This window comes from Anomalospiza imberbis, chromosome 2, assembly GCF_031753505.1.
Source record: "Anomalospiza imberbis isolate Cuckoo-Finch-1a 21T00152 chromosome 2, ASM3175350v1, whole genome shotgun sequence".
NCBI classification, from domain to species: Eukaryota; Metazoa; Chordata; class Aves; order Passeriformes; family Viduidae; genus Anomalospiza; species Anomalospiza imberbis.
This window is the reverse complement of record NC_089682.1, coordinates 76,312,671-76,334,919: the sequence shown is the minus strand read 5'-3', so window position 1 is coordinate 76,334,919 and position 22,249 is coordinate 76,312,671. Positions and strand designations below refer to the sequence as shown.

At 49.0% G+C, this 22,249-nt stretch overlaps 1 protein-coding gene across 1 annotated transcript; it reads left to right on the top strand.

Moving 5' to 3' along the window:
* Positions 1–8,827: 8,827 nt before the first annotated feature.
* Positions 8,828–14,936, top strand: LAG3 (lymphocyte activating 3). The gene is made up of 8 exons (XM_068181828.1): positions 8,828–9,079; positions 9,313–9,484; positions 9,680–9,906; positions 10,171–10,428; positions 10,601–10,894; positions 11,213–11,503; positions 11,785–11,900; positions 14,400–14,936. The coding sequence occupies exons 1-8, from the start codon at positions 9,025–9,027 to the stop codon at positions 14,505–14,507; spliced, it is 1,521 nt and encodes a 506-aa protein (XP_068037929.1). The 5' UTR covers positions 8,828–9,024; the 3' UTR covers positions 14,508–14,936.
* Positions 14,937–22,249: the final 7,313 nt, after the last annotated feature.

Sequence of the window (22,249 nt, the reverse complement as noted above, 5' to 3'; positions counted from 1 at the left end):
GTCCCTGAATACGCGACTGGAAAGTTGCGAGCAGGCTTCATGCCAGTGTCTCTGTACCCAAATGCCGGGCACAGGGCAGGCTGTGAGCTGCCTCTCAGCCAGGAGTGGCCGGGAATGGCTCTGGTCACTCTCCAGCGGTGAAGCTGGAGAACTGAGAAGTCCCTGTGTGGTCAGTCACGGTCAGATTGGTCTTGGCTGCATGTCCACAGGATGATTTGAACGCACACAGGTGTGTCTCTGGCTTCCAGGAGACACCGTCCTTTGCCTAGACAGTCCAAGGCAAGCCCAAGGGACCTCCACTAGAAAGGCACACATGGATTTTGTACCCTTTCCCAGAAGTGCTCCTTCCCTTATTGGTTCTCCTGGATAGAGCACTGGAGTTTGACTGTCCCACCTTCAGGAGATAGGGGCCTGTTTTTCTCACTGTCTGCAGCTTCAGTTCTACATGGCAGCAATAGAATTTTAAAAGTTTTTTGTCCTTTCCACCCTCAGCACAGTTTATCATCCACTCAGTCGTGCTCTGGCAGCTATTTGTAGGAACGTGCCATGGGAGTAATTTTAGTTATTCCCTGTTCTAGTTTCAAACACACATTTTTTTTTCTCCTCCCCCTCTTAAATGAAAATTTTACATTGGTCTGTCTTAGAACCCCATGAAGGACCATATTATCAGAAATTGTGCCAGTGGCAGTGACTATGTAGCCAGCGGCTGTCATTCTCTGTGGCATTGAGACAGGAAAGCAAGCTTGGAAGAGCATCTCTTGGATCTGTTTCCTCATAAAAACAGCTGTAAGGTGGAATCCCACTCTCAAGAACCTGGGAAGGGTTCCAGATCATCTTCTGACCCTTGAATGAGTATGCCACTTCACTTGGAGGACTTCTGGTTTTTTATATTGACCCCAAACATTTGTTTTCCACAGACCAGGAAGTGCTGTTGCTCTTGGCTTGATTTAATTTTTTTTTCCCTTTTTGAATAACTGCTCCTGTGCCAGAGTGACTGTAACCTTCTTTTCCATTATTAAGGCGTCTGGACTTTACCTTGGCTCATGGCTGGACCATTTTGCCCATATTTCCTCCTCTGCACAAGCTGATCTGGTTTTACAGTTCAGACAGGGGGCACACAGAGCCCTTGAGGCTACCAGTCCTTCAGAGTGACTTTTATTTTGACTTAACTAGCAACACACAGAAGAAAATTATAGTAATTTAAAAAAAAAAGAAAAAAAAAAAAGAGAAAACATAGAAACCCCTCTATCTCCTTCAGGGCTGGAACAAATGAGCCCTCTGAGCACCTGTAGATAGGGAAAAAACAGGCAGTCCCTGCCAAACTCAGGGGAAAGTCCCCACACCCACGTGCCACCACCACCTCACTTCACTTGAGTCCAAGATCTTTTTCCTTCCTTTTCCTTGTGACTTGTGTGCCTCAGCTCAGCAGTCATGCTCATCCACTGTTTCCCTCCACTGGAGTTTTCTTGCAGAGCAAGACAAGCTGGCTTTTACTTCTGAGTCTTGAAAAGGGCACACATGAACTCTGCGGGAGGCCCTCCAGGGCTGTGAGTAAGGGAAAAAGCCTGGAGAAATCTGAGTAGATACTGTTTTATTCTTATGGTGGTGATTGTCTGGCTCAATGTCCTTAATCCTGCAGAGTCCCATATCCTGGGGCTGAGCAAGAGGATGGCATTGACCATTTTTCGTGTTAACAGTCTGCAGGTGGTGAAGAGGCCATGACAAGATCTCTTCCCGTGTTAGTCCCTTTCTGTGAGAGGCATGCACCTCCTTTCCAGAAAGATTTTGGGATGTAATTTACAGCCTCTGGTCATCTGTGTGTTCCTCTGCTGGAGTGGAGAGCCTGTCTCTAGCTCACATCTTCTGCTCATGGGAAAAAAATGTCAAAGATGGATTGTGCAAGAGTCAAGGACTCTTAGGTCTCTTAGGATCCTAAGCTGCCACTCATACCAGGTCAGCACATTTGAAAACCAGAGAGGAACTGATCCTCCACAAATGACCCAATGTGTATTTGAGCTCATTTATACTCCTGACCTCCACATCATCCTCTAACAAGAATTATACAGTCTTTGTGACACATAAAATGAATTTTGTTTTGTTTGCAGTAAAGTTGCTGCCTGAGTTCACCACTGTTTTCTTCAGATTAGGTAGAAGAAATCAAACACCTCAAGTTCATTAATTTCAAAGCAAGATCCCCAGGCTCTCAAGTGGGATTTTTTTTTTTTTTTGGTACCACTCTTCTAAATCCTTTTCCATTTTTCCACATCCTTTTTTGAAATATGGACACATTCCAGTAACTTGTGCTGTAAACAGAGGTAACACAATCTGTTCACTCTCTGAGATCCCATTTTATACAGCATGTTACCATCTACATCTCTCCCTGGAGTCTTGTCTTCCTAGGATACTGTATTCTGTTCTGGAAGTGTGATCCACATACTTTGTTCCTCAACATAGAACCTTATGTTTGAATTCTAGGTGTGACTTTACCAGGGGTCTTAGGAGGCAGTGGCTTCCTGTTAACCTTGCCAAATATATGTACCATACCAGGAGAGAAAGTCACACCTGCAGAGCTCTGAAGCCTCCTAAGCATGTTTTGGCAGTACAAGACACCCATGGGCATTTGGATGTTGAACAAATCCTGTGGCAGCCTAGCAGTGGAAGCTCACATTGTCTGAATTTCCAGGACACTTTCATCTCATCAGCAAAGGGTCTGAAGTATTTACACAGGACACAAAAGCATTAGCTGTTTTATCTTCTACTGTCTCACACGCTGTGCAGCTAAAGAGAGTCCTTTGGTCTTTCGTGGCTTTCAGAGGAAAACCTGGCAGAGAAACCTGTTACAGTGGAGACAACTGCTGCTCAGAGTGTACTCCTCCTGGAGAATGGGATCTGATGTCTGCAAACAGAAACTTCTTAGAACCAGTAAAAATTATAAATGGCACCAAAAAAAAAAAAAATCAAGCTTAAACCCATGTTTACTCCCTGTTGCCTCAGTTGCACCCCAGTGACCAACTTTCAGTTTGCTTTCCATTTTGGGAACCCAGACCTCTCCCAGCCCTCATTGTGACACAGGAGACCCCACCCTTTCCTGGGAATTATAAAGTCCATTTATAGTTCCAACTCTTTGGTCCCAGCCTCCTTTGAGGGTAAATCAGGAAAGCCTGTTGGATGTGCCAGTCATCTTCCAGCATGGTGAGAGCGGGGGTACTCCAGAGCCAGCCAGGTCTCTTTGCAGTGCTAAAGGCAAAAGCTCAGCAAACAGTGATTATCCACAATTGGAGGTGTTCAGGATTCACCCTGAGCAACCCAGTCTAGTCTAAGAATCACCCTGCTGGGAGCAGAGGGGTGGAGTGGAGACCCAGAGGTGCCTTCCCGCCTGAATCTTCCTGTGATGCCGTGACTAACAAACAAGAGCGTTTATTTGGTTTTGTGGAGCTTTTTTCTTAGTGAGGTAGTAGAAGATATCTTACAGAAGTATTAAGGGTGCTACCTGCCATGAGGTGCCAAGTGGAGAGGAAATTGAAAAAACAGCTCAGCTGCCAGCACCCTCTGAACTGCAGTCTGGTACACAATCCTGTTAACCCAGCAAAAATGTGTAGTGTTGCAGAGAGGGGCAATCCCATCCTCCCTTTCATCTCTCCTGCTGCCTCTCTTTTGTCAACACTGATGAGCAGCAGAGAATTGATCCAGCTGAAAACTAAACTATAAAGGAATAAATCCATTTTGATTTACAATGAGCCCTTTGACTTTAAAAATGCACCATCTCCTTCCCTAGCAATTTTTTGTTCAGAGCCAAGTGGCTGGGGAGCACCAAATCAGAGACTTTGTTCTCTTCAGGACTCTTCTGGAGCACTGCTGTGCTCTTCCTTGCTGTGCCATCACCCACAGCAACCTTCCCTGTGGCTGTACTCGTCTGCAAATGATTTCTCATAGCATCACATGCTCCTTTAGTTACCCTACATTTTCCATATCTACCCTTCCCACTAAGAAAGAAACAACATATTCACTATTTACTAAGTGTTTGCCTGCAGCTTCCAGAGATCAGTGTACCGTGAGACATGGGTTCCTGTTCTGCACCATGAAAACACATCTCCTTTTCCCAGCTCCTGAGGACACATGCAACTAAGCCTAGAGCCAGACCCCTCCATGCCCTGAGCAACAGCATCTGAGGCATGACCAAGGTGCCTCTTCTATGTTGGAGAGACCCATGGTACTGCCCAGAGTAGGGCACAGAAAGGATTTGGGCCCCAGGAGCAGAAGACACATCCTTTTGTGGTGGCTTTTCTCTGAGGGGATTCTGTATTGTCAGTTGAGAGAAAGAGCAGCAATGGGGATATGAGCCTGAAATATGTGGATCAAACTTTCTCTCTCGGCATCAGGAGAAATATTATTGTTTCCCCAGATCTGCTGCTGGGTCTTAAGACCAGCAGACAACCCACATCTGTTCTGGAGGTCTCATAGGCCAAAAAATCTCAAGGAAAAGCAGTTGTACAATCTCCCTGCAAAACTGTGAAGAGACTAGAAACCAAAGAAGCCACACCTAAGAAGGAGCCTTTTTTGCAGTCTGTTGGGGGAATCTGGGTGCCCTGGTTTCACTGCATGTCCAGCATCAGCCTCACAGCCTATCCTGACACCATCTTGCCACAATGTGCTGAGCTCCTGGGTACCTCTTTGCTCTTGAGAAAACCCACTGCAGCCCTGGGATGTTTGGGAGGCTATTGCACATTTTTCCATTGGATTAAAAGCATTAATGCTGCAATGAGAGATGAGTCAAAATGTAACCTAGCCTGCTGCAGGGATTTTTGTAGTTAATCCACCTCACCCTCTGTGTTGCAAAACACAGGGGCTGTGGCATCAAAGAGAGATCACTTAACTAAATACTGGCCAAGGTACTGATAAGCCATCACCATATCCAGTTTTGGATGACTGAAGGGGATCCTGCAGCATCGCATCTTTCCTGTAGGAAGGATCTTTTGAAAGAGAATAGTACACACTTCTCCACAGCGAATGCTGTCCAGATACAAGTTGCCAGCTGCCAAACATGCCCATGAATGCTGCAGATTCTCTTCAGTAATTAAATCACCAGGATTGTTTTAGCAGAAATGCAGCCCACGACTTCAGTCAGCACCTCCCAGTGCTGTTCCTGACTTTCTAATTCAGGTTTCTCTGGGATATTCAGCTGTCTGCTGAGGACTGTCATGCAAAGGGTGCTTGCCTTGTAGCACTGTAGAAAGAGGCTGCAGATTTGTCCAAAAACCCCGTAAAGCTATGTTTTCCTAAAGGTGTTCCTGTTGGATTCTGGGAAGCAGGCCACCACTAGATTCTCTTCAGCACCATCTCAGAGACCTGTGGTGACTCAGGCACTGCCCATCCAGCAAAGCCTCTAAAAAGGGCCTTCTCAGAAAAGCCTCCCAGTCAGGCATCCAGTCACTCTTCCTACTCCAAGAAATTTTGCAGGGGCACATTTTGGTTTCACCCAGATCTGTTGAGTGATGTGAACTTTTTCCTTTCCAATCCTCTTCTCGCTCACTTTGGGACTGTCACCTCAGGTGAATGGGTCCCTCTGACACGTGGTATATCCCGCCCTAGGGGGATAATTTGCTGCTTCCAGGCATCACAGAGAGACAGAAGGAAGACTGGAGCAGCCACTTCCTCCCTCAAAAAAGGAAGTTTGTACCCACCCTCAATTTCATACACAGAATGCATCTTGGGTTGGTGCCTTGGTAGAAACCAAAATGGCCCTCTGGATAGAGTGGCTTGCATCCTTCTACCCCAGGGCTGCTATTTCCATGTGTTTCCCCACTCTGCATTCCTCACAAAGCCTACAGAGACGTGGGCACTGCCTCTTTCTGCTGCAGTATTCTGCTGCCTGGCCCTGCCGCAGCACCGTGGTGGTGGCTTGGGAACCACTGCATCTGTCCAAGTGCCCAGAGAGGGGCAGCTCCAATCCTTCCCCTCTGCAGCTGACCTTAGATGTCTTTTAGCTCCCTAAGCTTCCCAGTCAGTGCCAGAAGTCTTGCAGTTAATCCCATTCTGATCCCTGGAAACACTGCTGCCTGTGCAGGTGCCTGTTGAGTACCAACCTGCCCAGCAGCTCTTGCTCACACCACATCCCTGCCAGACTTTCCCTTCTGTTTCCCCAGGTGTGGCTGCTTTTTGTTTACAGTCCCTTGCCATGGAGTTATTAGTTATCTCTTATTAGTAGGTAACTTGTTTTTGCTTGCTGTGTTTGCTTTTGCGCTGGGCAAACAGCAATCAGGATGTTTTACACGAGGTCCTTCTGTCGAGCGCTCTATCTCAGGAACACCCAGACCAGCTGATAACCCAGCCTACAAGCCATGGCATCGTTTCTTAGATTAGCTATAGTCTGCAAATAAATTCTGGAGTACCTCAGAAAGTCAGCATAAAAGCAGAAGATTGTGACCAGCTTCAGACTTGGTGCTGCAAGGACCAAAATGTGAAAGTGGAATGTCTCAGAGGAAAATACGGTATCACAGCAATCTGGAAGCTCAACGAAAGATTCCTTCAGCAACACTAACTCAATACTGCAGGACAGTGTTTTGTCTATTCCTATTTTTCTTAGTCAGGCTACTTTGCATCTGTAAGACATGCCGAGACAGACAAGAAAAGTGATGTACTAAGGCTGTGCACAAGGTGTCTGCTGTGGGTGCGCCTGGAACCCGGCTGGAGCTACTCATGCCTGGCACAGACCAAGGAGCATTTCGTGAGCTGGGCTTCTGTCTCCATGCCCCTGGCCACTCCCATTGTAGCCTGCCTGTCATTCCCCATGGCTCTGCCAGAGTCCCACTGCCCAAGGGACTCACACAGGCGCTTCTGAGAAGACGTTCCCATGCTGATCTTCCTCCGGTCACTGTTATCTCTGCACTGGGGTCCTGTTCTGGGAGATGATGAAAATGCCATTCGAGGAGTCAGCATTTAAAGTGGGTCGTTAGACACAAACGTCACTGTGTCTTTGCTAAAGATAGCCCGGTGCTGAGTAAAATGGAGCCTCCAAAACCTTCATTTCACAACGTGCTCGCTCAGCACAATAAGCCCTGTGCCCCAAATGCCCCCCCAGTGCCGTCATTTTCCCGGGCTGTCCGTCAGTCCCTTGGGGCCACCTCTGGAGGAAGCGGCAGCAGGATGGAAACACATCATCTCCTTTGCTGGTCCCTACAAGAGACAAGCATTTCCCAGAGTACGGATACCACTAAGGATGGTTGTGGGGCGAGAGGGGGACGGTGCCAGTGTGCCAAGGCTATGAGTGCAGGGAGGGTTGAAATGAAGGGGGAGAGCAGTGAGCTTGGTGTGTCCCCTGAAAAAAGCCAGGAGAAGGGGAGCAGAGGGTGCTGGACTGTGGAGCTGTACGTGCCTCTCCACCACAGTTCCAACTCCCTCCTCTCTCTCTCTCTCTCTCTCTCTTCTGCACCCACACACTCACACCATTCTTGTGCTGCTGATTCAAGGGAAAGAGAGGTTGATGTTTTCTGCTTGAACTGGTCACCACAAACTGTTTTTCTTGAACAGGAGGAAAAAAACACCTCCTGACAACTGTCACAAGCTCTCCCCCATTTTCACTTGTCTCTTCTTCTCCCATGCAATCCCCCGGGCTGTGTCACACAAGAGGGCATGAAGGGCCACTACAGAGCAGTCCCTCAGGGGCATGGAGGCATATAAGGTTACATCTGAACACCAGTCCCACTACTCAGGAGGCTGAAGAGCCACGTGGGATCAAAGACCTGAGAGCTGTCCCTACAACAGAGCTCTGCTGAGGGGAAGCATAGCACTGGCTCTCTTTCATGCTCCACCTTCACCACACAGCTGAGAAAAATTAGAGAGCAAGCAAGAATTCCTTCTACAGTCAAGAAGCGGCCACTATGAGTCACCTCCCTTCCCTCAGCCTCAGAAAAAGCCCAAGCCCTTGGTGGATGAGCCACCGAGGGGCTTGGGTGTCTGACACTCATCATGAAGGGCTGATAATCTGAAAGAGTCAGAGCCAGTGGGTAGCTGGAAACTGTGACCCACAACAGTGGGGGTTCTCTGAGACAAAAAGGGGGCCCAGAATGAAGCACGTGAATGGAAATGTATTGCCCTGTGCAAAGGTCAGCAGCTGCTTGGGGGCTAGGATGAGCCCCCTCAGCACATGAGCTCGAGTGGGTTTCCTCCAGAGCTGCTGGAGCAGGAGGCTTCCTTCCTCATACTCCTCAGAGTGCCACAGCACACAGCCCCTCTTTTCAGCGCTCATTTTTTCTCCCTGGATGCTCTCCTCTGTCTCTTTGGACCACTTCAGGTGTGTCCCATACTAGCCCTGGACTCTGGATTGATGAGTCACATGTGTCCTTGTTGGAGCTTAGCATGGATCATTAGCCTTTTCTCCTGCTGCCTGTGAACTGACCAATGAGAAAAAGCCAAGAAATCAGCACATTTGAAAGATTAAAGAAGGGGGGGGGAAATTACAATAATAAGAAAACCAACAAAGGAATGAACAGCAGAAAAAAGACCAACATGTTCTCAAAAGCCCTGAAAGAATTAGAGAGAATCTGTAAGAGACGGGAAGATCAAACCAAAAAAGGTAAGAGATGAAAGAAAAACATGAAGGGTACTTGCTGGGAAGTGTCTTCTACACTTTTTCCACTGGCTATATAGAAGCGAAACTTGTAAGAAAAACAAGAGCGACCCAAAGAATTTCCACTAAAAGATGCTTAGAGCAGTGTCTCTGGTCCCTCCCTCCTCTGCCCTCACGTGCCCCGGGCTTGTACTGGTTTCTTGGTCGTGACGCATCTTCTTAGTGATATGAGGAAACTCACTGCCCACATGCAATATAAAGGCATTTAGGGAAATGCTTTGATCAGAGGTGGGGAGGGGGGAACATGAGAGCAAGCACATCCCACTGACCCTTCTGTGCTCACCCACCCATTCTAACAACCTTCTTTGTCCATGCCTCATTTTTGCTGATCTCTTCAAGCTTTGGACCTCCTTAAGCACAGAGCTGAGTGAGAAGCAGCCCCTCTCCTGGATGCCACCATGAGGCCGGTGTCCCTGGTGCTGTTCCTCATCTTCACTCTGCTGCCTTTCACTGGTAAGAGGGGCTGAACGTATTGGGGGAGGGGGCAGAGTAGCTCAGTAATCTGAGTCTGGGTGTTACTTGGTCCCTGGAAAGGCTGGAAGGGAGAATTTCTGCCCTTCCAACCCCACAGAAGGTTGCCAGATATAATGCTGTATTCTAACCCACCCTGGCAAAGATGGCATCCCCACCCCAGAGTGGGATAATATTGAATCCCTCTCTTTGCTCAACTCTCCATCTTGTTACAGCTGGCCACATCCTACCAGGATTATCAGAGGGGAGAAGCAGGGAGCAGAAAGTGTGGGTCAGAGAGGGGACTTCAGCCGTGCTGCCCTGCCACTTGAGCCCCAGAAAGACAAGGGAGAGCTCAATGCAGCTGCCTGACAAGATATCTGTGCTGTGGAAGAGGCATGGGGGAAGGTATGCCAGGGCCAAAAGAGATACGAGTCCTTCCTAGGGGAATGGGGGGGTTGGAAGCCCTTTGAGCCCCTTTTCTCCTTTCCCCATGTTCCCTTCTTCCCCATATTCCTTCCTTCCCCGTATTCCGTCCTTCCTGCCCTCACCTTGATCTTGTGTTTGCCTCTGGCATGAGCCACTCACTTGTCCTGCTTCCAGTGTGCACCAGGAGCCACAGGTGGTGCTGGAAGTTGGGGACTCAGGCCTCCAGAAGACAGCACAACTCATGAAGCCCCGGGTGTCACTCCAGGACTCCACCTTACGCAGTGGCAATTTCTCCCTGCGGATCGTCCCCGTCCAGAGCAAGGACGCTGGGCTGTATGAGGCACGGGTGAAATACAAGACAGAGGTGCACAGCTGCCACGTGGAGCTGGGCGTGATCACAGGTAGGAGAGGATGGGAAACCTGGGGAATGTTGATTTTAGGACCGGGAAGGTTGTAAAGGTGGAATAGGGTGGGGATGCCATGTTTGGCAAGGCAGGTGAGAGCACAGGCAGCAGCCTCTGGAAAGTGCAGTTTCCTGCTGTCTGCCCTCAGCTCTGAAGGGAGAGCTGCCTGAGGGATAAAGTTAGGACAGTGCAGACACAAAGGCTTTGGCAGCTCCCCTCTGACCTTAGCTCACTCCCCAACCCAAACCCTTCTTTTTGCAGTGACCCTCAGTCCACCCAGTCCTGTGATAGAAAGTGAGCTGCTCCTGATGAGCTGCAACTCCAGCCACCGGGCCAGCCTTGTGGAGACATGCTGGTTCCACAAGGAGCACCCGGGCCCCACCTCCAGGACCTTCTGCTCCTTGTCCGGGACTCTCTCCATCCTCCATCCAGCCATGAGTGATGCGGGCTCCTGGCGCTGCCAGCTTCGGTACTCTGATAAGGAGATCATTTCTGCCACATTCAACCTGCAAATTCTAGGTGAGCTCAACTTCAGTGTTGATACCCCAGCATCCTGAACCTGATCCCTTTTCTGTGACTGACAAAACCCGGTGGCTCCAGCTCCCACCTTGTAGACACTTCCCAGGTCAGTCATCTCCCTGAGGAGCTCTTTGCAGGCATCACTCCACATTGTCTTCTTTCCCTGGCTCAGGTTTTGACGGCCCAACCAACCCTGTAGTCTATGCAGCAGCTGGCTCTGCAGCCGATCTACCGTGCAGTCTGAGCTACCTTCCCAGAGCCTTTGGGACGAGTGTGGTGGCAGCCCACTGGAGCCATCTTGCAGGAGGACATTTGGAAGACAGGGGCATCTCCCAGAATCTGAGCAGCAGAAGCTTCCCCCTGCATCTCCCTGCAGTGGGGCCGGGTGATGCAGGGCAGTACCGCTGTGCTGTCTCTGTGGGACACAGGACAATCAGCAGGAACATGACCTTGGCCGTGCTTACAGGTGAGAGGAGAGACTGGGGTCCCTCATTGCAGATAAACATCCCCACATACCTGTGCAATGAGCATGGGTAGCTCCTGGTCATGGGTTCCCACTCTGGGGCAGGAAACAAGATCTCTATTCAGGGCATTACACTGCATTGGATTCTGCTGGAATCAGGGGCTTTCCTGGGCGACTTGATTATTCCTCTTAAGAATGAGAAAGACAAAGAAAATAATTTAGAGGAAGTAATAAAAGATGCAATAGAAGAAGAATGGATGAGGAAGAGATGTGGACATGCCTGTAGGCTTTCCTGAGGTTACTTTTTTCCCTTTGCCGCAGTGACTCCGAGCATCCAAGGACCAGTTTCTGAGGGGAACCGTTTGCTGCTCATCTGCAGCCTCACGCACTCCCAGGGACATGAGCGTTTCCAGTGGACGCACCTTGACTCAGCCCCCACTAAGAGCAAGCTGGCTGTGGCTACTCCCCATAGCTTGGAGGGCCACAGTTCCTGGATGGGACCTACCTTGGAAATACCCCAAGTGTCACAAAAGGACACGGGCACCTGGGAATGCAGTGTGTATGGCCCAGAAGGCAGACTGGGAGCAGTGGAGTATGACCTGCAGATCACAGGTACTGTCCTCCATGGGTCTGCAAACAACCTCTTCTTCTCCCCACCCCACTTAGCTCTCTGGCGTCCTTTCCTCTCTCAACCTCATCCTGTCCTTCTCCCCTTGGACCACCTGAATCCCATCTTCTTGTCATCCCCTCTTAGCTTTCACCACTTCCTCATGCTGCTCCTTCCAGTTCCCCGCCTACCTCTTTCCTATTTTGCCTGTTGCTGTGCACTCCCACCCTTCCCTTCATGCAAAATCAACCATCCCTTCTTTCCTGACTGTGGTTCCTCCTCACAGGTGCCCAGGTCTCCAGCGCTCCCTCTGTCTTAAGTGGGCAGATTACTTTTGGGCTCACACTCACCCTCTTCTTCCTGCTCGCCATTTGTGTTGTGGCTCTGGCCCTACAAAAAAGGGTAAGTGTCCATCACCCCATTTCTGTTATTTCTCCTGTACATCCACCCTTATTTGACCTTCCCATGATTACTCCAGAGACAGCAGTGAAAGGTCCTAGGGACACAGTGGCCAGAGGAGGTATGGGGCTGGAGCAACCTGCTGACGGTGTCATGGACACACAGGGACAGCTGTGGCATTGGCACATTGTACCCTGGGCATTGGCAGGTCTGGCTAACCACGGCATTCCTCAGGGGCAGGTCAGACATCTCAGAGAAGGAAGAAAACCTCCTAAGGTACAATCACAGCTCTGAAAAGCTTCATGTTGATTCCCCCAGAGATCAAGCCATGCTGTAGTAGAGGAGGGCTAATTGCCAGGCTTTTGTAGATGTCCTCTCATTCCTTAGCTGGATGGTTTAATGTAACCATCTCCTGTTTTGTATCAATGCCTGCTGGTGCCCAGACACCGATACTGATGCAGGGCTGTTGCTTTGGCTCAGCCCTCACACCTCAGCTCTCAGCTTCCGGCAACTTCATGCCCTTTATTTGCTCAGCTTGTTCCAGTATCTTGTCCTCTGAAAACTCTGCCTTGTGCCTTGCCTTTATGATCCCTCAAGATCAGACCAGGACTAATCCTTCCCCAGCATGTCACTGAAAAAAACTGTGCAAACAAGTCAGACTCTTTCTCTGAAGTTTTCATATTATTGTTCTGCAAATTAATTACATGGCAAAATCATCCTTCAGGGTTTCCTTTTGCAGACAAGGGCCACCTTTTGGGAGTAGCTGTGATGCAGCTGCCTCCTACTTAGCCTCACGGAAAGGGCCCACTATGACCATTCTAGCAGGGAAGGGGCTGGGCGATCAGGACGAGATAAGTTTGGAAGAGCTTACCCTGGTGAAAGAGCTGGGAGCCTTGAAACTGCCTCGAGCTGAAGATGAGGGATGTGACAAAATTGATGAAAAGTCTTAGCAAGTCCCAGTGGCTGGACTCTGAAGGCAGGCAGCATCACAAAAGAAGCAAGGTGGAAATTTTTACAAAACCACTGTGGGTAGTGCAAGAGCAGCTCGTGACAGGTTCTTTGTCATCCGTCCTTAATCAGCACTGATGGTAAAGGATAATATGAGGCAGAAATCTACACTTTCTGTGAGAGACTCTAAAGTGTGCAAGTCCAGGGCAAGATGATCAGAACCAATCTTTCTGGCCCAAAACCTTGGAGTGGAACCCCTTGACAGTGTACCTGTAAAGCCTCAGCTAGCAGGAAATGGGTGTCCAGCTGTTTGCTCAGCACAGCTTTCATCCCACCAGGATATTCACCACCCCAAAGCACTTGCATATGCCCCCACGGCCCTGCTGTGCTGAGCAAGCCAGGCTCCCGTGTGCAGCATGGCTCCTCTATCCATGGGTGTTCCTCGACTGGCCTTGGATGGCCCTGCTTTAGCAGGACTGGATCATCTCCAAACGTCCTTCCAACCCCAACCACCCTCTGGTTCTGTGATTCACACCCTTCTCTGCACAGGCTCCCCGCTGGGCTTGTCCTCCCTCAGAGTGAGATGAGTGGTGCCTCGAGCAGAGATATCAGCTCTTCTCTGGTTCTCGCTCTCTCTCTGCTGGCATCCTCTGAGACTGCATTTGCTGTTCCTGCGCTGGTTGGAAACTGGATGCTCCCCGCGGTGTATCATGCACACACGATGGGCTCTTGCCCACACATTAGGGATTCCTATTCCTATCCCCTGATCCTATCAATGTCTGATTGCTACTGTTGCATTTCATTGATCCTGTCACTCAGGGTAGTGCTGCCTTCTGCTAAAATATCTGTGTCTTGCATGATATTCTCATCCTCTTTCTTCCAAATGAAGCTCCTCAACTTTATCAGCTGCCTAACTCATTAGCACTTTCACACCCTCTGTGCCAATAATGACTGGTCTTTGAAGACTTGTGCTTTTCATTTCCCTTAAGCCTGGCAGAAACCTGTCAGCAAACCCCAGTCCCTTCCTCTTAGCTGAGATCACACCTACCATGCCATTCTCTAACTAATCTCATCCTTCTTGCTGTACTGTCTGTGTGCAACCCTATCCTGCTATCAGAAGCCCTGAGAGACCTACCCCTTTCACTGTCTAGAAAGTCACTTGTGATAGTGGTTCTGTCTTTAATTTGTTCTTATGTCATTTTGCCCAAGCCTTCATGCCTTTATTACCTCTCCAAAAAGGTGTTGTACAATCTGACATACCATCAAACCTGACAGTGGCCTGACCATTGTCCAGACCAGTCTTTGCTCTCCCTTAGCCATGTCCTGTCTTTGTTATTCCTTATGCCCATAACACCAAGGAGGATCGTGCTGAGCTAGCCTTCCCTGGAAGAAATTGCATGTCTCAGAGAGCAACTTTTTTTCCCTGGCTCTGGGAGGGAATGGGAGCCTTCTGGTTGCAAGCAGTGGGACTGTCTTCCATGGCAGGGAGAAGCCCAGACTCGTGCCATTCAGTCTCTCTCCCGTGTCTGATGTAGCCTCTTGCTTCCCTTTCAGGCACGGACTCCTGCCTTCCCAGCACTGGAAGGGATGTTTGCAGTCAATGTGCCATGGAAGCCCATGGAGGAAAAGCAGAAAGGGAAGACCCAGCAAACGGAGTGCTGATGGAAGCAGGGGCACCGGGGCTAGTCTGCATTAGAGGATGAAACTGTGTGCCACACAGAGAGAGATGGGCACCATGCAGACCTCTCAGGAGGGGCTAGGGATGGCATGAGCAATGCAAGAGACCTTGGGAGCTCTGTACCTGCAGAGGGGCTGGAAGCTGCAGCCAGGGCAAGGCAGACTCACCACTGCAGTCAGGTGGCCAGCAGCAGAAATGCCTTGGAGCTGTTGGGAGTTTTTGAGCCAGTAGCTACTGCCTGCTTCGGTGCCACATCTCTGTCCCACTCTTTGCCCCTCCTTCACAGCCTCTCTCTCAGGCTTTCTCTGGCAGAACACTTGGATGCAGGACATGGCTGGAATCCATCTCCCCTGCAGTTCTGACAATGTTTTTCCCCCATGCTCATGCTTTTCTCCTCTCCGTCTCCCTGCACTGCCCTGTTGCACATTTTGAGCATTTTAACTTATTAGAAACTCATTTTAGAACTTAAATAAATTCATGAGATGAAAAACCCCTCTGACCCCTGTGTGTGCTTGTGGAGCAGCATGCCTATTTGACGGAGCCGGGTGTACCTCTGCCTGTGTGAAGCCATTTCTAAGGCTTTTGCTGCCTTCTCTTTCTCTTTCAGTTCTGTTTTACTGAAGTTGCCTGTTCGTTTCTGACATTTTCACAGTGGGGAAGGGGAAATTAAATGCCACTAGAGAAGGAAGAATCACAGGTTCAGTCTCTCCTTTTTGCTGCATTTCTTTTTTTCTCCCATCTGACTGTCCTTTTTCATTCATTCATTTATTCCTTTAATCCTCACATTTTCCTGAAAGATCTACAAGTGGCATTATGGCTCTTTGTCACTCTCTTCCTGCTAAGGATGTACTTAAAAATGTAAGCATGAGTCTGCCAGGCCCTACCCCTCAAGACCTTCAATGTGTTTAGGTTTCATGCAGTCAGAGAATGCTCTTCACGCCCCCTCTGAACAGCCATGGAGGGCTGTGGTACTGCTCTTGAGCAGCCATTGAATGCAGCCCCAGAAGAAACACTTAGTAATGAGAGCCACATGGGTGATTTCTCCCATATGGGTCCCCATGCTGAGGCTGCTCCATGTTCAGGATGGAAGATTCTCTTGACTTGAGAGAAGGTCACCAGAGCCAGAACAGCTTTTTGTTATTTCAGCAGGTACATGAACAGACCTTCTTACTGTGTGGCTCTCACCTTCCCTCCCCAAAAGGTTCAGGCACTCAGGTAATAAATGCACTCAGGTATCCTTAGACTGCAGGTAGCTCAGCAACACACAAAAGTCACAACTAGCCCACCCCAGGGAGCATGTCTGGACTCCACAGCTCTTTAGTTACTCAGCTATCCGCGTATTTTACTGAAAATGACACCCCTTCCTCCACTTAATCCTAGAGAAGTGCAGCAAAGCTGCGAGGTAGACTTGTCTGCTTCAACCGTCCTGTGCTATTTCAGGCAGACCCTGGAGCAGAACCAACATAAGGCAAGACAGTCCAGTGTGGTACCAGCATCTTCCTAGTCAAATGATAATGCTGCTATTTTTTTTTCAGGTGGGAGTGATGTGTCTAGCTCAATCACCTCTCTGCCAGATGCTTTGGAGGTAGAGAAAAGGCTGGTTAACCCCCATGGGGCTGAGGGGCAATCCAATATCCAGCAGGATCACATAATATTCTCTCAGTGCTTGACAGTGGTTTGCTCTCTCTTCTCACACACAATAGGATGCTCTCTCCTCCTGTGGGTAACATTTTCGGCATTGCCTGTTACCAGCCTGGATGTTCTCATTGCTCAGATGTGTGCCTGCTCTGTTTTTAAACCTCCCTGTTTCCTTGTACTCTCTGGCTTCCTCTGGCAATCAGTCCTTGGATCTCCTTATTCACTGTGTGAAAATGGTTCCTCTCTCAGTTTTGAATTAAAAGCTTTCCACTTTCACAGTTTTCTTTTCTCCCATCACAAAGGCTGGGAAAAGAGGGACTCCCAAATCTATCGTACCTTGGATGGCCATTATTTTACCACATTTTATCACATCCCCTTTTTTGTTATTTCCCCATCCCCTCCTGACTCAGTGTCTTTCAGGTACCAATCCCAGATTTTGGGACGTTCTCTCCGACAGTTTGCACAGGCCCATCTCTGTGCATGGAGAGCTCTGCTCGAGCCCTGTGCTCTGGAAGAGGAGGCAGCAGCCCAGCAGGGGAGCAGTGCTGGTTTACACGGAGACACAGAGCCTTTCTCTGCATCCCTTCCATCCAGCCCTTCGGTGTTTTGTCTGCTCCTCTGAAAGAAGTTCAACAACACTGAGCTTGTACCCAGCTGTTCACTGAGCCTGTCATGATAGGCAGAATCCTGGCATGGTGCAGTCACAGTGAGCAAAAGCCTGGAAGTGTTTATGCAGTTTAGATTTTCCTTCCTAGAAACTATTCCTATATATAGGGAAATATTTTCAAATCAAGATGGCACAAGGCAAGTCAGTGGAGTTGAGGTGGAAGGACCAAGAGTCTGTACAACAAAGCAAACAAATCTGGAAACCTGTTTCAAGTGGAGTCAATAAATAGAATCGGGAAATAGAGCAAATGACATATGAAGGAAAAAGACCTGATGCTTTTCCATAAGGATATAGCTACATGTGCAAAACTCAGATAAATATTTTCAACATATCAGAATGTGGTAATTTGACCCTGGCTGGGTCCATCACTCCTTTCTCTAACTGAATGGGAGACAGAAAGTATAACAAGAGGCTCGTTGGTCCAGATAAGGACAAGGAGAGATCTCTCACTGATTATCATCGCATCAAAACAGACTCACCACGGGGAAATTATTTTAATTTATTACCAATCAAATCAAATCAAAGCAGGATATTGAGAAAATAAACTCATATCTTAAAAGACCTCCATCCCACCACTCCATTCTTCCAAGGCTTAACTTCACTCCCAATTTTCTCTACCTTCTTCCCCACAGCAGCACAGGGGGACAGAGAATGGGGGTTGCACTCAGTTCTTCATGTGTTATCTCTGCCACTCGTTCCCCCTCAGAGGAAGGACTCCTCACTCTCCCCTGCCCCAGTGTGGGGTTCCTCCCACAGGAGAGAGCCCTCCATGAACTTCTCAAATTTGAGTCCATCCCATAGGCTGCAGTTTTTCACAAACTGCTCCAGCATGGGTCCCCTCTGGGGTCACCAATCCCACCTGCAAACCTACTCCAGCACAGGCTCCTTTCCCTACAGGGCCACAAGTCCTGCCAGGACTCTACTCCAGCATGGGCTTCCCATGGAGTCACTGCCTTCTTTCAGGCATCCACCTGCTCTGGGGTCCTCCATGGGCTGCAGGTGGATCTCTGCTCCCCCATGGACTTCCATGGGCTGCAGGAGGGTATTCTGCCTCACCATGGTCTGCACCATGGGGCTGCAGAGGAATCTGTGCTCTGGCACCTGGAGCACCTCCTGCCCTTCCTTCTGACTGACCTTGGTGTCTGCAGGGCTGTTCCTACCACGTATCCACACTCCACTCTCTGGCTGCAGTTGTTCATGTTTTTTTCATCCCACTTAACCATGTTGTCCCAGAGGCTCTACCACCATCACTGATGGCTCAGCCTTGGCCATCAGTGTCTTGGAGCCAGCTGGCATTGGCTGTATCACACATGGGGGAAGCTTCTGGCAGCTTCTCACAGAAGCCAACTCTGTAGCTCCCCAGTTGTCTTGACCTTACCATGAAAACTCATTGCACAGTGGATGGAAATTTTAAAAACACACAGGAAATCCAGTGGATTCCCTTTTAGCAGAGAGGGGGGCTTAAGGAATGCAAAGAAAGTGTTATGTGCTGTAGATGTCAGTGAACCCAGTGGGAAGAATGATGATGTCTAACTCCAGTTCAGAAGGCTGAATGATTTCTTTATTATAATTATGCTATAGTACATTAATATACTATATAAAAGAGGATACTAAAAACTACATGCTACTTTCTCTATCACATCTAATTAACTCACAACTCGTGACCCTGTTCTCCAGAGTCCAGACACAGATGGATCCAATTGGCCATCTCTTTCATTTCTCTCTGTGCACCTTTATAAAAATCCTGAGAGAGAGAGAAATGTGCTTGCCACAGTTATGCCTGCAAATTCCTTTGCGTATGACTCCTCTGAAAGGAAGAGGAAGACAACCTTTAATCCCAAACTAATCTTTTTTTGGTAAGAAAGATCAGCATCATTAGAAAAAATCATAACTAGGTCCAGATGTTCTGCAACCCAGACTTTTGAGGGATTTACAGTGAGAGGCTAAGTGCTAGCAAATAGCATAATCTGACAAAAGAGCAACAAGAAAAATAGATTTATTGTGGTCTTTGTGCATTCTGCACAGGCTTTTATAAACAATGAAACATTAAAACCAGATCTCAAATTATGTAGGCTACTAAGGCACACTGAGTTTTATACATGCTTGTCAAATTTATGGGTATGATATCAGCACCAATCCTGCAAAAAATCCCACAACTTAGTACTCTGCTTCTGTTGTTTCAACACTTTGGTGAATAAACCCAAAATACGTAGGGTTTTACTTTTGCCTTCTAAAGGCAAAACCATCACACCAAGCTCCTTACGGGAATGCTGTTGTTGTGGGTAGTGCATCTTGTGCCTCCCACTAAGTTCCAAAGCATCTGGGACAGTCTTTTCATAGTTGTGGATTCCATCATGCTTAAGGGTTTCTCTCCGAGGTTTCCGTCCCTCTGATCTGCCAGTTCAATGCCACTCCCTCCAAAAGCTGTCATATGACGTGCTCTGAAAAGGGTGTCACTCCCACCTGAACGGATGGGTCTCAGGGGGTCCCGTGGCAGGAGGACATAGGACATCGTGCCCAGAAACACGGAAAGTCACACACAAGGGCAGATTTTGCAAGGATTTGGTAATTCTCATTCTTACTGAGGTTCCTCTTCTTTTACAAACACTGTGTGTCTTCCTGTCACCAGGTCAGCATTCCCCCTTTTTGTATGTAAAATGACACAGGTTTTGGACCAAGGAGGACACAACAGCAAACTCTCTAACAAACTTTGGGAGCTGTCAGGAGCTCAGTTAGGACCCTCTGCTCAGGCACTCCCTAGCCCTTCAAAATCCTAAATTAGCTGTTAGGAAGAAATTATTCACTGTGAGGGTGGTGAGGCGCTGGCACAGGCTGCCCAGAGACGCTGTGGATGCCCCATCCCTGGCAGTGTTCAGGGCCAGATTGCATCCTGGTCTATTGGAAGGTGTTGCTGCCCATGGCAGGATGTCGGACTGGATGATCTTTCAGGTTCCTTCCAACACAAGCCTCTCTGTGATTCCATGAGCTCGCACGGCCGGCAGAGCTCTGCGGGGACACCCCGGCGGCTGCGGCGGCTGCTGCGCGGTCCCTCCCAGCTCCTTGTCCCGAGCCAATGCCGCCATCTAGTGCACTGTGCGGCGGGATTCTGCGCTGATGAAACACCTCCAGCTGTGCGTCAAAACAATTCCTGTCACCAGCTTCTCCCCCTTGCTTTTGCCAAGGCCAGCAATAGTGAGATAGTAAAGCAATATGCATCCTATCTAGGTCCCTAAAAACTCCCCCAGGCACCTCCCTCCTGCCTGTTGCATTTCTCACACGTCCTTAACACGGGATTGGTTTTGGTTAAGCTTGCTTTAGCCCCTGTCACTTTTGGTGACGCACTTCTGCAAGTAGTGATTCTTGATTCCTCTGTCCAGTGCCCTCCAAGCAGTCCCTGATTTTCCAGCACACCTGTCTAGTCTTGCTCCATCAGACTCCACCCCTCCTGACTAAATACAAGGGATCCCTTGCTCATGAAGAACCTCTCTGGAGGGTTCCTGCTTTTCCACTTTGATCAGCAAACGAACCTTTATGATATCTGCTTAGAGAGCCCTTTCTTCCCAGTTCAGGCTTCCAAGTTCCTGCAGAGAGGTCTCGTTCCCCATTTTTCCCCATTTCTGAGGAACACAGCTGTGCTGGGGCAAATCACTGGGCCCCCTCAGCAGCCAGCTTGTTGTTTCTAGCTCCCGCATCAGGCATCAGAAATGCCCCTCCAGAGGCTCACCAGGTGTCAGTTATTCTGTTGCAAAGAGAACACTCCTGGCCTTTGAAGCTGCTGATAGGCAGGTGCCTGAAGATCTGTTTTTTATGCTGCGTCAAACACTTGTCCTTCCTTCTCTCCAATACCACTTGGGCAATCACAAATTTTCCAACATATCTGGGTATCTTTCAACTATCAGTCTACAGAGGCACCCCGAGAGCCCCCACTGATGTGCAGGGGACTTGGTTTTAAGGAGATAATCTCTGGAGGCATCTTGGCTTTCCAGTGAAGCCAGTTAAAAGGTCTTTCTCAACATCTGATTTCTGAGGCCCTTTTCTCCCTTTATCTCTCACTTCCTTGAAGACACTCAATGTCTCTGCAGGCTGTGACCATCACCCAGCACAGCCTGGAAGCTTCTTCTCTCCGCTGAGAGGATCTGTTTCTCTCCAACACGAGCTTGCAAAAATATTGCTGGTGATGGGATTAGAGCAAAGAGAGACAGTGCAGAGTGTCTCTGCAGGGGACAGAGCAGGGAAAGATGACAGCCACTGATTTGTGGGGGGAGAGCCGTGTGCAGTGCTCAGGCTGTTCTCGCTGTGCCGTGGGGTCACCGTGTGATGCTGGATGAGCCCCCTTTCCCCAGGAGTGCAGTACAGCAACTGCCCCAGCGAGGTGAGAACCAGACTTGCAAAGAACCAGTTAAATATTTATGAGGAATATTACATTCAGAAGAGAGACTGACTGGCTAATATTATTCATCCCTTCTGGATTCTGATGTTTAATTAATGCTTGCAAAGTGCTTTGAGATGCATGGATGAAAGTGATACAAACACGTCTCTGCACGCTGTGACCCTTGGTCCCAGAGGCACCTGTTCACTGCACAGCTGCAGCAGCTCCAAGAGATGGATCCCCACCCTAGGGTGACAGTGGATCCAGAAGAGGCATTCTCACAACGTGACATGCCTGCGGCTTTGTCACCTCAGACCCACAGCCCTGCTTCTCCTTGCAGCTCTGCAGCAAGTTCAAGTGCATTTTGCAAGCTTTACCCCTTCAGGGAATGCTATTTCTGGTAGATATTTGCAGTGACATAAACCAACTGTTTAAAAACAAGCCAATGTTTCTGCGTTACAGCGTGCTGGGGAGACAAAATGCGAGCCAGAATCTGTGCAAACTGAAGCATCAGCTCAATGCCTCAGATACCCAAGCACTGAGATGCCAAAACCTTACAATCCCAACCTGACTTTTCTTAATGCTGTTTTTTTTTTCCCAGGACATCCCTTCTCTGGCAGCTGGGGACCGGAAAGGACATTTTTATTTGACACAAGTGAGAGAGTTTTGAAGATGCTGATGTGATATGTCAGGTTCTTGCCAGAGAGCTGTGTCTCAGAAAAGGGCTTTCCCAAGTTCTGGACACTGGCAGAGTGCCCATCCCATCCTATCCCATCATTTTTATCCCACACTGGGAAGTTCCTGTCTCGTGCAGCTGGCTTCCTCTCTGAAACAGGACATCATCTTTCTCCAAAGTCACAATCCATGGAGAAGCTCTTGCACTGGAGGCCTGACCACAGCTGCTCCTGTCACAGCTGGTGGCACACTGTGAGCCTTGCTGCTGTGGCTGTCCATCCCTGCTCCCCACAAAGCCTGGTTGCATCTCACACCCCCATCCTCAGGCAATGGGGCAAGTCACTGCCAAAAGGAGAAGAGTGGGTGGCACAGAGATG

What these genes read in the sequence shown, in the direction of transcription:
- LAG3 (XM_068181828.1), top strand. Translation starts at nt 9,025, where the DNA reads ATGAGGCCGGTGTCCCTGGTGCTGTTCCTCATCTTCACTCTGCTGCCT. An exon ending in CACTCTGCTGCCTTTCACTG is followed by an intron (nt 9,080 to 9,312) that starts GTAAGAGGGGCT and finishes ATCTTGTTACAG; the next exon opens with CTGGCCACATCCTACCAGGA. An exon ending in GTATGACCTGCAGATCACAG is followed by an intron (nt 11,504 to 11,784) that starts GTACTGTCCTCC and finishes TCCTCCTCACAG; the next exon opens with GTGCCCAGGTCTCCAGCGCT.